This window comes from Oncorhynchus mykiss, chromosome 15, assembly GCF_057628025.1.
Source record: "Oncorhynchus mykiss isolate SJ-2025 chromosome 15, ASM5762802v1, whole genome shotgun sequence".
NCBI classification, from domain to species: Eukaryota; Metazoa; Chordata; class Actinopteri; order Salmoniformes; family Salmonidae; genus Oncorhynchus; species Oncorhynchus mykiss.
The window spans coordinates 35,288,255-35,301,547 of record NC_143036.1 but is presented as its reverse complement, the minus strand read 5'-3'; the positions used below and the strand labels follow the sequence as shown (position 1 = coordinate 35,301,547).

The 13,293-nt window shown below is 40.6% G+C and overlaps 1 protein-coding gene across 1 annotated transcript in view; it reads right to left on the bottom strand.

Moving 5' to 3' along the window:
- Positions 1–13,293, bottom strand: part of LOC110490017 (cadherin-12) — a 200,358-nt gene that overhangs the window by 118,224 nt on the left and 68,841 nt on the right. Inside the window, exon 2 of the mRNA XM_021563093.3 lies at positions 1,722–2,149. Coding sequence (XP_021418768.2) covers positions 1,722–1,967 — 246 coding nt within the window. The 5' untranslated portion in view covers positions 1,968–2,149. The remainder of the gene's footprint in view (positions 1–1,721; positions 2,150–13,293) is intronic.

Sequence of the window (13,293 nt, the reverse complement as noted above, 5' to 3'; positions counted from 1 at the left end):
TAATATATGCATATTAGCATTAGTATTAGATAGAAAACACTCTGAAGTTTCTAAAACTGTTTGAATGATGTCTGTGAGTATAACAGAACTCATTTAGCCGGCCAAAACCTGAGAATAAATCCAAACAGGGAGTGAGAAATCTGAGGTTTGTAGATTTTCAATACAGTTCCAAATGAAATCCCATTGAGATATGAATGAAGTTGCACATCCTAGGGCTTGCACTAGATGTCAACCGTCTATAGAAATTTGAACGAGGCTTCTACTGTGTTGTGGGACCGAATAAGAGCAGAATGAGCCATGTGTCTGGCAGTCAGCCATTTCCTGGTCACGCGCATTCCACATGATATCCACTTGAGTTCCATTGCTCCTCAAGACACAAAGGAATTCTCCGGTTGGAACTGTATTGAAGATTTATGATAAAAACATCCTAATGATTGATTCTGTACTTAGTTTGAAATGTTTCTTCGACCTGTAATATAAGTTTTGAAGTTTCTGTCTGACTTAATGCTCGACCAGAACGAGCGTTTGGATATGTATACGAAACGCGCTAACAAAGGGAGTTATTTGGACATAAATAACGGACATTATCGAACAAAACAAACATTTGTTGTGGACCTGGGATTCCTGGGAGTGCATTCTGATGAAGATCATCAAAGGTAAGGGAATATTTATCATGTAATTTCTGGTTTCTGTTGACTCCAACATGGCGGCAAATTCTATTATTTTTCTGAGCGGCGTCTCAGATAATTGCATGGCTTGCTTTTTCCATAAAAAAAATTGAAATGACACAGCGGTTGAATTAAGGAGAGGTGTATCTATAATTCCATGTGTATAACTTGTATTATCATCTGCATTTATGATGAGTATTTCTGTTGAATCAATGTTTTTGGAACTAGTGAATGTAATGCGCCAATAAACTCAGATTTGATATAAATATAACTTTATCAAACAAAACATACATGTATTGTGTAACATGAAGTCCTATGAGTGTCATCTGATGAAGATCATCAAAGGTTAGTGATTCATTTTTTCTCTATTTGTGCTTTTTGTGACTCTGGCGGGAAAATCTTTGGCTGGAAAAATCGATGTGTTTTTCTGTGGCTTGGTGGTGACCTAACATGATCGTTTGTGGTGCTTTTGCTGTAAAGCATATTTGAAATCTGACACTGGTGAGATTGACAACAAGATAACCTTTAAAATGGTATAAGATACATGTATGTTTGAGGAATTTTAATTATGAGATTTGTGTTGTTTTGAATTTGGCGCCCTGCACTTTCACTGGCTGTTGTCATATCAACCCGTTAACGGGATTTCAGCCCTCAGAAGTCATACCACAGATTGGATTGGATTGAGGTCTGGGCTTTGACTTGGCCATTCCAAGGCATTTAAATGTTTCCCCTTAAACCAATCAAGAGTTGCTTTAGCAATATGCTTATTTTCATTGTCCTGCTGGAAGGTGAACCTCCATCCCAGTCTCAAGTCTCTGGAAGACTGAAACAGGTTTCCCTCAAGAATTTCCCAGTATTTAGCGGCATCCATCATTCCTTCAATTCTGACCAGTTTCCCAGTCCTCCCTCTCTTTGCTTTCTCTTCTTCCTCCCTCTCATCCTATTTTTACTTTTCCCTCCATTTAACATTGGTTCAATTCCTCCTGAGCTGCTAGCTACATGATTTATGAAACACTCGCATGATATAAATAACACAATGTATAACATCCTTACCTTGCCCACATACTGTGGGTCTGACCCCATGTACTCCTCCAGCACAAAGAACTGGTTCCACACCCATCCCCTCTTGACTCTCTGAAACCCAGATGCCCCATTCCTCATCGAGCCCGCCAGGCTCCTTGGATTCTCCTTTCCCAGTCTGCTCCTGCTCAGTGGTGGACCTGGCGGGCGCACTAAAGACAGGGAACCTTTGTCGAAGACAAACCAAAGGAACAGCAGCAGGCAGTTCCTTGTAAGCATTGGCGGTCTGTGAGGTTGAGGTCTCCAAGGTAAAGTCCCACAGACGGAAAGCCAGATCAACAACTGTAAGAACCAGAGAGTTGAATCCGTGTTGGGGAGACTGGACTGGATGCAGCCAAGATGAGGAGCCTCTGGCCTGGTTAGTTTGCCTGTCACGCTCAACGATTAATGGAGCTCATCACCTGGAAGAGAGAAATCAGAAAGAAACGTTAACATCCTTTCTGTATCCTATATTTCAATGAGTCACCTGTTGGATAATGGCAGTGGATCCCATTGACACAACACTGGACTCCATTTACACAAAACACAGAAAACAATGCTTGAGTATAAAAGAGAGAAACTCATTTTGAAATAGTAATTTCTGTATTTTTGGCACTGTCAAAATGTCACCTTGAGTATCACAGAGTATGGAAATAAATGACTATGGATGATCTTATAATCATGTCATAACAATTCACATTCATATTCCCCAGAATACATCAAAACAACTAATCTACAGAGGCAACCTTGTATTGCATCTCCAATGACATGCATGATGGATAGAGATAGTTATCAAATCAGTGTCTGGACTGCCCATACAAAACACTATGGTCCCAAACGATCCCTTCAAGCCCAGATCTCTTTCTTTCCTTCACCCACTCTCATGCTGCACATATAGTCCACTACTTTTGAACAGGGGTCTGATGAAAAGTAGTGCATAATTTAGGGAACAGGGTGCCTTTTGGAACGCATGCCACATAGCTACGGTATATCTCCAGAGAACAGAGTTCTCTTCAGCTTTGACAACCAGCTGCCACAGAAGATTGCTCCCCTTGATGCAGACTGTAATTTGACAGTTTTCACCCCTTAGAATGAAAACCTCCGGAGATTAAGAACAAATAATCCAGCTCCTGTGCAATTGAATATTTAATATATAGTTTGTCCTGATATGAGCTAGATACTGTATGTCTGTATTTTACTGTTTCCAGTGTATTTTCATTTAAATGTCGTTTGAGCTATTGGTGAAGGTTTAGAATTCCAAGTGTGGTGAAGTGCTTATCTGGTTGTAGGAGATTCAATTTGATCTTGCATGCCTGAATGTGTCTCTATTTTACTCTCATTTCTACTTTATCCAGGATATTTTTTTATATAACAAAGTGCCTAGCAGGAGTTTGCTTTTCAGCAAGCATCACTGTATACATGCTGCCTCCTGATATAGCCTCAAAAGCTCTTGATAATTGCCTGTTAAGAAACATGCCAAGGTACAACTGTATCATGTTTTCTGGTTTGAACACAGTACACTGTAGGCTATGTAGCAGGTGGCTAGTACCTCTGATGGAATAGAGAATCTATGCCTTTTTTATCAAAGATATTCATGCTCTATCCATCAAAGCTCTAAACTTCAATTGAAACCAACCATAAGGAATAAAGATTGACATCATTTATAAAACGAGTGTAACATTCTTCGTCGTGCGAAAGAGAGGAGGACCAAAATGCAGCGTGATGATTATTCATTTTAATAGAATACTTTAACAACGAACAAAATGAACGAAGACGAAATAGTCCCGTAACGTGAACACAAACACAGGAACAATCACCCACACCCCACAATACAAAACAGGCTACCTAAATATGGTTCCCAATCAGAGACAACGACTAACACCTGCCTCTGATTGAGAACCATATCAGGCCAAACACATCGAAACAGACAAACTAGACATACAACATAGAATGCCCACTCATATCACACCCTGACCAAACAAAACATAGAAACAAACAACGCAATCTATGGTCAGAGTGTGACAACGAGAAGTAGATTTCACCTCTTTTTTTATAAAAGGGAGATCACAATTTAGTTGAGGAGGCCTCTTTTTGGTTTAGCAGAGTGCCACATGAAAACAGCTTGATGAATAGATGCCATTACCTGTCCCACTGCATTCCCAATCGTTCCAATTATACAATGGAATACAATCTTGTATTGTGCATCCAAATGACACCCTATTCCCTACATAGTGCAGTGATTTGACCAGCGCCCTGTGGGCACCATCTTGGAAATAGGGTGCAGTTGTAACCTTCTTCCTAAAAAACACCAAACAAAATGAGATTCTGTAAAAAAAATGCAACTTCTATACAGCTACATTTTTTCGTAGCAGGTTAGGAGAACTTACGCAGCAGTTATGATAATTAACATAGCAGGTTAGGGACAGGGTTAGGAGCGAAAATTATCTCTTAGTCCCAAACAGGTCCGTCAGATTAGCTATTTGCTGTTCTGTGATCTTAACAGGATTTGTACAATTGAATTCGGGTTTATGAAAACTTCCGCCAAAGTCGGTTCCTCTACTTGTTTGGGCTGCGTTCGGCAGTCGACGTCACCGGTCTTCTAGCCATCACCGATCCACTTTTCATTTTCCATTTGTTTTGTCTTGTTGTCCCGCACACCTGGTTTACATTCCCTCATTATTCGACGTGTATTTAACCCTTTGTTGCCCCCCATGTCTGTGTGTGGAATTGTTTGTTGTTACGTGTATGTGCACGTCAGACTGGTTTGCGCCGGGTTATGTCAACCCGTATTTAGTTTATTGTTTGTAGTGCCGTGTGTCTGTTCGCCGTAAGAAAGGGCTCCGTTTGCTACCCAATTCTGCTCTCCTGTGCCTGACTTCCCTGCAGCCAGTTACGCATATCCTACAGCTTAGTAAACCGTGGCATTTCAGACCAGTGTCAACCACAACAACAAAAAACATATCAAACCAGTGTCAAGAGAAAGCCAGTGTGTTCGTTTTTTTCTGTTTGTCTCCTTTTTCTCCAATTATCAAAGTCCGGTATTCACATCAACTAATGCATGAAATACAGTCTAACCCTGCTTTTATATCATCCACACTAAGAGATGATTTACAGTGTTGATCCATTCATGAGCTAGTAGTAGCATAGTATAATTTAATTGTGTTATCTCAACATTTTTGTACAATAGTCTATTGAAATAACCTTGAATAGCCAACCCATGTTTTCTTCTGAATTCAGATAGAATGTATCAATGACACCACTTCAACCACTCACAACTGCCAAAGTCAAAATCTAGAGTACTGTATATATTCCTGTTTTAGCTCAGAACCCTTCACAGACAAACAGTACATTCCCGTTGAACTTGACACACTTCAGCATAAGTGCTCTACATTATCCAATTGAGTCCACTCCAACAGCACCTGAATGCCTCAGGCAGTTAAGAATAGAAGACCATTTGGGCTAATTAGGCCCAATCATTGATCCAGTTAAGCAATTAAAATATTGGATTCAACAAAACCCAGTAAAATACTATTGTCCTTTTAGGCTCCTTTCCAAATATATTAGAGATCGGCAAATCATTTTAACCAAACTTTTGCCATATATGAACTAATTTAGAGTGTACAATGGATTCTATCACAGAGCCGTACAAAGGAATCACCTGAATATGTTCAATGTTCAAAAATTGAGCAAACATTTATATAATATATACCTGAATTGCCCATGTGCTCCCTCTCCAAAGGTGGTGACCCCTTGGACATAAATAATTATTGCCCGATCTCTAAACTGTGTTACCCAGCGACAACTTTGACATTGTTAAAAAACATTTAGCTTAGATATTTTCTAGCTTCATAATGTTTTCTAAGTGTTCGTCATTATGATTTCAGGTCTGGGCACAGCATATTCTCTGCTGCTTCTTTTGTGTTAAATTACATTGTAAAATGCATGGACAGAAGGAAGCAATGTGCTGCCCTTTTCATAGACCTGTCGAAGGCTTTCAACACTGTTGAACAAGGGTCGATTTGTGCCCTGTAGTTTTTTATATCTTTGTAAACAATATTAGTTTGTCTGTAAGAATTTGTAACCTCCACTTGTATGCAGACGATACTGTTGTGAAGGCTCTTTACGAACTACAATCTGGCTTTTTTGATTTACAGAAAGATTTTGTTGAACTGAAATTGGTACTTAATGCAGGTAAAAATAAGTAAATGTTATTTTCCAAAAAAGCTGAAAATGTATCTGATGATTTATGTGCCCACATTGATCGTGTCCCTACTTGTACATATCTGGGTATCTGGATTGACGAAAAGCAATTCTTCCAAAAGCCTAGTGAGGTGGTAGTTAAGAAGTTGAGAATCAAAATGGACTTTCTTTATAGGAATAGGGCATTCTTTTAATTACCTAGCAGAAAACATATCATTCAGTTGACATTCGTTCGGCTTTAGACTATGGTGATATCATCTGTATTAATGCAGCCGCCACTGTATTGAAGCCATTGGGCGCAGTTTATCATAGCACACTATGCATTATTACGGGTGATAGGTTCAGTACACATCAATGAATTCTGTATCAGACCGTAGGCTGGCCCTCTCAAAGCTTGTAGTTAAATGCACCGCTCTCTTTCATTTTTTAAAGCCCTCTTGTGCAAACTTCCGCCATTACCTTACTTCATTGTTAATTAAATTACAGTCATATGAGTCACCAGACCCGATCACAGGGATGGTTAACTCTGGAGATCCCCTCGGTCTCCACTGATTTAGGTAGATCTGCATTTAGTTTTTTTGCACCTTACTTGTGGAATGGTTGGAGGATGGAGGTTTTGGTACGGATAGGGCAGTTCAGACTGGTTGATTACTTTTTTTTACTGAGGAATGTGTTAGATTTTCATGATCGTGTTTTGTAATTTACTTTTCTTAAATTGATTGTAAATAGTGTTTGTTTTATTGAGTTGAAATTGTAAATATTGTGAATTTATATGATTGTGTGCAGGGCTTGCTTGAAAGAGGCCTTGGTCTAAATGGGATTCCCTGTTTAAAAACATTTGAATAAAATGTCTCTTTAAGAATTAATACGCCAGAAGTAAGAACTCTAGGAAATATACTACGAATTGTCCATCAACAGTGGAGACAACTTAGTTTAGGATGATTCAACACCTGGCACACACTCACTCTTTTGTCCCTTCCTAATGTAGTTATGAATGACATAATAACGTAGGCACCGAGGCTCTAATTTCATAACCACAGCCCTCATTGACACCATTGTCTTTGATTAATTTAATAGACTTGGAACACTGGTGTCAGAGGGAGGATATTCTACCAAGGTTACACCCCCATACACACAGATTCATTTAAGTTGTTACTGTCACTAAAGTAATCTGAAAAGTTCCCCTTGCAGAATCAGGAGAAACAATCTCGACATGAGGTCAGTCCGTTGATCAGACAGGTCACTCCTCATTTCACGAAGACCTAATAGGAAATGACTGTTCCCATAATTCTTGAAAATTGTGTCTATGCTCCACAGTTAGTTCCTGGAAGGTATTTGATTTGATGCATATTTAATAAGATAAGTTCATTACCATGTGTCGGCCCTCTGTGCTGAGCCTTGACCTACTGTGTCTGCCTCAGATAACACCACACAGCCGGCTGACAGCATTCTTACACATCACCTCCCATAATCAAGGAACATATGGCTCACCGAGCTGCTGGCACAGATTAGGAACCATAAGACACTCCCTCGGAAAGTTACTAGTTGTGAAGGCCGTCGTGAACATAACAATTAGATAAACAGCATAGATTTTATTTTTATGATAGATACAGTGCATTCGCAAAGTATTCAGACCACTAAAATGGATTTAAAAAATATCTTCCTCAATATACACACAATAACCCATAATTACAAAGCAAAAACAGGTTTTTAGAATGTTTTGCACATTTATGAAAAATAAAAAATATACTTAAGTATTTACAACCTTTACTCAGTACCTTGTTAAAGCACCTTTGGCAGCGATGCCAGACTCAAGTCTTCTTGGGTATGACGCTAAAAACTTGGCACACATGCATTTGTGGAGATTCTTCAATTTTTCTCTGCAGATCCTCTCAAGCTCTGTCATGTTAGATGGGGAGTGTTGTTGCACAGCTATTTTCAGGTCATTACAGAGATGTTTGATCGGGTTCAAGTCTAGGCTCTGGCTGGGCCACTCAAGGACATGTTCCGAAGCCACGCCTGTGTTGTCTTGGCTGTGTCACCTCCCTGACCAAGGCCTTTCTCTTCCGATTGCTCAGTTTGACCGGGCGGTCCAGCTTTAGGAAGAATCTTGATGGTTCCAAACTTATTCAATTTAAAAATGATGGAGGCCACTGTATTCAATGCTGCAGAAATGTTTTGGTACCCTTCCCCAGATCTGTGCCCTGACACAATCCTGTCTCGGAGCTCCACGGACAATTCCTTCGACCTTATGGCTTGGTTTTTGTTCTGATATGCGCTGTAAACTGTGGGACCTTATATAGACAGGTGTGTGTCTTTCCAAATCATGTCCAATCAATTGAATTTACCACAGGTGGACTCCAATCAAATTGTAGAAACATCTCAAGGATGATCAATGGAAACAGGATGCACCTGAGCTCAATTTCGAGGCTCATAGCAAAGGGTCTGAATACTTCTGTGTCTCCTGACCCCTCCTGTCTCAGCCTCCAGTATTTATGCTGCAGTAGTTTATGTGTCGGGGGGCTAGGGTCAGTTTGTTATATCTGGAGTACTTCTCCTGTCTTATCCGGTGTCCTGTGTGAATTTAAGTATGCTCTCTCTAATTCTCTCTTTCTCTCTCGGAGGACCTGAGCCCTAGGAACATGCCTCAGGACTACCTGGCATGATGACTCCTTGCTGTCCCCAGTCCACCTGGCCGTGCTGCTACTCCAGTTTCAACTGTTCTGCCTGCGTCTATGGTATCCTGACCTATTCACCGGACGTGCTACCTGTCCCAGACTATTATTTGACCATGCTGGTCATTTATTAAATTATAACATCTTAGCCATGTTCTGTTATAATCACCACCTGGCACAGCCAGAAGAAGACTGGCCACCCCTCATAGCCTGGTTCCTCTCTAGGTTTCTTCCTAGATTTGGGCCTTTCTAGGGAGTTTTTCCTAGCCAACGTGCTTCAACACCTGCATTGCTGCTGTTTGGGGTTTTAGGCTGGGTTTCTGTACAGCACTTTGAGACATCAGCTGATGTCTGAAGGGCTATATAAATACATTTGATTTGATTTATGTACAATGGGGAGAAGAAAATTTGATGCTCTGCCGATTTTGCAGGTTTTCCTACTTACAAAGCATGTAGAGGTCTGTAATTTTTAACATAGGTAAACTTCAACTGTGAGCGAAGGAATCTAAAAAAAAATCCAGAAAATTACATTGTATGATTTTTAAGTAATTCATTTGCATTTTATTGCCTAACATAAGTATATGATACATCAGAAAAGCAGAACTTAATATTTGGTACAGAAACCTTTGTTTGCAATTACAGAGATCATACATTTCCTGTAGTTCTTGACCAGGTTTCAACACACTGCAGCAGGGATTTTGACCCACTCCTCCATACAGACCTTCTACAGATCCTTCAGGTTTCGGGGATGTCGCTGGGCAATACGGACTTTCAGCTCCCTTCAAATATTTTCTATTGGCTTCAGGTCTGGAGACTGGCTAGGCCACTCCAGGACCTTGAGATGCTTCTTACGGAGCCACTCCTTAGTTGCGCTGGCTGTGTTTTTCGGGTCGTTGTCATGCTGGAAGACCCAGCCACGACCCATCTTCAATGCTCTTTCTCAGGGAAGGAGGTTGTTGGCCAAGATCTCGCGATACATGGCCCCATCCATCCTCCCCTCAATACGGTGCAGGTGTCCTGTCCCCTTTGCAGAAAAGCATCCCAAAGAATGATGTTTCCACCTCCATGCTTCATGGTTGGGATGGTGTTCTTGGGGTTGTACTCATCCTTCTTCTTCCTCGAAACACAGCGAGTGGAGTTTAAACCAAAAAGCTATATTTTTGTCAGTCTACATGACCTTCTCCCATTCCTCCTCTGGATCATCCAGGTGGTCATTGGCAAACTTCAGACGAACCTAGACATGCGCAGGCTTGAGCAGGGGGAACTTGGGTGCGCTGCATGATTTTAATCCATGAAGACGTAGTGTGTTACTAATAGTTTTCTTTGAGACTGTGGTCCCAGCTCTCTTCAGGTCATTGAACAGGTCCTGCCGTGTAGTTCTGGGCTGATCACTCACCTTCCTCATGATCATTGATGCCCCACGGGGTGAGATCTTGCATGGAGCCCCAGACCGAGAGTGATGGACTGTCATCTTGAACTTCTTCCATTTTCTAATAATTGCGCCAACAGTTGTTGCCTTCTCACCAAGCTGCTTGCCTATTGTCTTGTAGCCCATCCCAGCCTTGTGCAGGTCTACAATTTTATCCCTGATGTCCTTACACAGCTCTCTGGTCTTGGCCATTGTGGAGAGGTTGGAGTCTGTTTGATTGAGTGTGTGGACAGGTGTCTTTTATACAGGTAACGAGTTCAAACAGGTGCAGTTAATACAGGTAATGAGTGGAGAACACGAGGCTTCTTAAAGAAAAACTTACAGGTCTGTGAGAGCTGGAATTCTTACTGGTTGGTAGGTTATCAAATACTTATGTCATGCAATAAAATGCAAATTAATTACTTAAAAATCATACAATGTGATTTTCTGGATTGTTGTTTTAGATTCCGTCTCTCACAGTTGAAGTGTACCTATGATAAAAATGACAGACATGTCATACATGTCATACATGCTCTGTAAGTAGGAAACCCTGTTAAATCGGCAGTGTATCAAATTCTTGTTCTCCCCACTGTATGTAGGGCATTTGTTTGTTTTTTAATACTTTTGCCACATTTTCTAAAAACCTGTTTTCGCTTTGTCATTATGGAGTGTAGATTGATGAGGAAAAAATATATTTGATCCATTTTAGAATAAGGCTGAAATGTAACAAAATGTAGAAAAAGTCAACGGTTCTGAATACTTTCCGAAAGCACTGTATGTGAAGGGTGATATTTTAATTGTGTCACCACCACGTGTGTTGCTGGGTGACAGGAGTATCATCCTGAGGTGCAGATAAGTCAAAGTTGTTTTAATAAGGTTAAGAACAAATCTGGACCAGATTCAACAGTAAAAAATACATATGATTCAGATTTCTTGATATTTCACTAAATTTATATTACAGAGTTTGGCGGGGACAGGTGTCAAAGGCTTTGCGGAGTCTAGACTCACCATATGGTGGTCTACCTACCATAGCTCAATTCACACTGTCATATTTGTATAACAAATGTGGTAGGGGATTAGTCTGTGCTATGTAATTAAGAATATTAATTAAGTTATAATTGGGTAGAGAAAGATAAACCAACATTTAAAAATCCAACAGTTGTCAATCCAAAGTAAATTATTTTATTGATGCTTTGATTCAAACATCTGCATGTTTGGCTAGCTGAAGAATTAATAAGCCATCATATCATGTTAAGCTTCTTTTCATTTTGGGGGGGGGGGGCTCAGCTTTAATATTGCAGTTATATTGTGGGTTCTGTCAATGTAATTGTCTGCATCATTTCCAATATATATATATATATATATATATATATATATATTTTTTTTTTTTTAATTATTTTACCCTAATCATACCACCCCTCCCCTAATTAGAGTAAAATAATGGACAACAATACTTAACAATGCTTCTACTGTTCACTTACTTGAGTCTCTTCCCCTCTCTCTCTGTATGACAGTTTATACAGATTTTGTGTCAGTCTGAGCGCCGCATAATCATCTTGCTGAAGAAACACAATGCCGCTTTACAGCTGATTTAGGGGCTTTGTCTGCACTGAAAACTCATCTGGTAATGACAACAGATGTTTCAGGGTTCGGCAAACTCAGCATAATGCTCAAGGCACAGGGAAAAGAACTGGAGTGAAACTGTGGCTGGCTGGCACGATCCATACTGAATATGTATGTACAGGCACTGAGAGAGACGACCCACAGAAGGATAAAACACCTTTAACATCAGTAGAGCGTGCAGCCAGTGCAGTCACAGAGATGATTCATAGTAAACTCCAAACTTGCAGACGTGTTTACGTCGGCCAGACCATAGCAGGCCTTAATATGCCTGGGAGTCTAAGGGACTAGAGTAGGAGGAGGAGGAGAACAGTGTCGGAGGAAAGGGAAAGAAGACTGTAAAGGACAGGTAGTCAAAGACAGGTTATAAAGGGACTAACAAACGCTGTGCCAGGCTAAATAAATAATCAGGGAGTAAAGCTTATGAATAAGTGATGGTGACTCTAAAGTTGCTGATATCGACTATAGCAAGGCAGGGTCCCAGCAGGGTAAACCTCTAAATGGTTCCCTATTCCCAATATAGTGCACTTTTTATCACCATAATTCAAAGGGTTCTGGTCCAAAATAGTGCACTATATAGGGGAAAGTGTACTATTTGTAACATAGCCATCACATTTGCTCAAAACAGCCAGAGCTGGGCAGCACCCACTGCAGCAGCTTGACTATCGTGGTAGGGTACCACCCCATGGTAACTTTCTCTTCATGAATACAAAACAACTCTTTACAGACTCTCATGTCTGCACATTGCAGGGGTCCAGTAGATAAGGAAGGCTGAGTGAGTTATTTGCTGCGCTTTGGCATTTCGGAGGCACATTCACTCCCTAAGTCCGAATGTTCAAAGACAGTGTGTTGCTCTACAGTCCCTCTAATTTGATTAAGATAAATCAAAGCCTTTTCTATTATTTTTTCACAAAAGCAGTTCAAAATACCGTAGAGTATATTAAATAAGCACTTAGAGTCAGTGAGTGAGAGACGCTAGCTTAAAAGACAAGCTGTTAATAGTGCATGAGGCCAGTTATTCTTATTGCTTAACTACTGAAGTAATAATTGCTCTTTGATGTTCAGAGAAATGCACCGTCTACAGAACGGGGATATAAATGGAAAAAATGCCTCTTCTGAGTCTGTTGGGTATTGATTCACACAGTACGCTACCAGAGCAAATGGTTATCAAACTGTTGTGTTGTTTCTGGGTAACAAAACAGCTATCAGAAGACATGGAGAATCACAGAATAACCTTGACCTGGGGTATACGTTTTCTGCCATGTTAGCTTGTTCACCTACCTTTTATTCTGATATCTGTCTAGTGACAGCGCATTTGAAACGGGTGATGTCATTGTATTTCAGTCAGAAACCAACAGCAGACAGATACATTTCTATGACTCAGCTTGAAGCTCCTTCAGGCAGCTGAAAGCCGTCAGTTAGTGAGAAACTGAGCATGCGATTGGTGTCCTAGACAGGCAGATGCAGGACCACATGGAGCTGCGACTGTATTTTCACCCCAACCCCCGTGCATATGGTAACGCTGCCTGAAACACTCCACTGGTGGCCACTTTTCTACGAGAAAGAGTAAGTCCACTACTGAAAGCGTTCAGAGCTGAAGAACTCCCAGACCTTTGGAAAGGGGGAAAGAGAGGAGCGGGTGAAATGCATGCTTGGAGGCTTG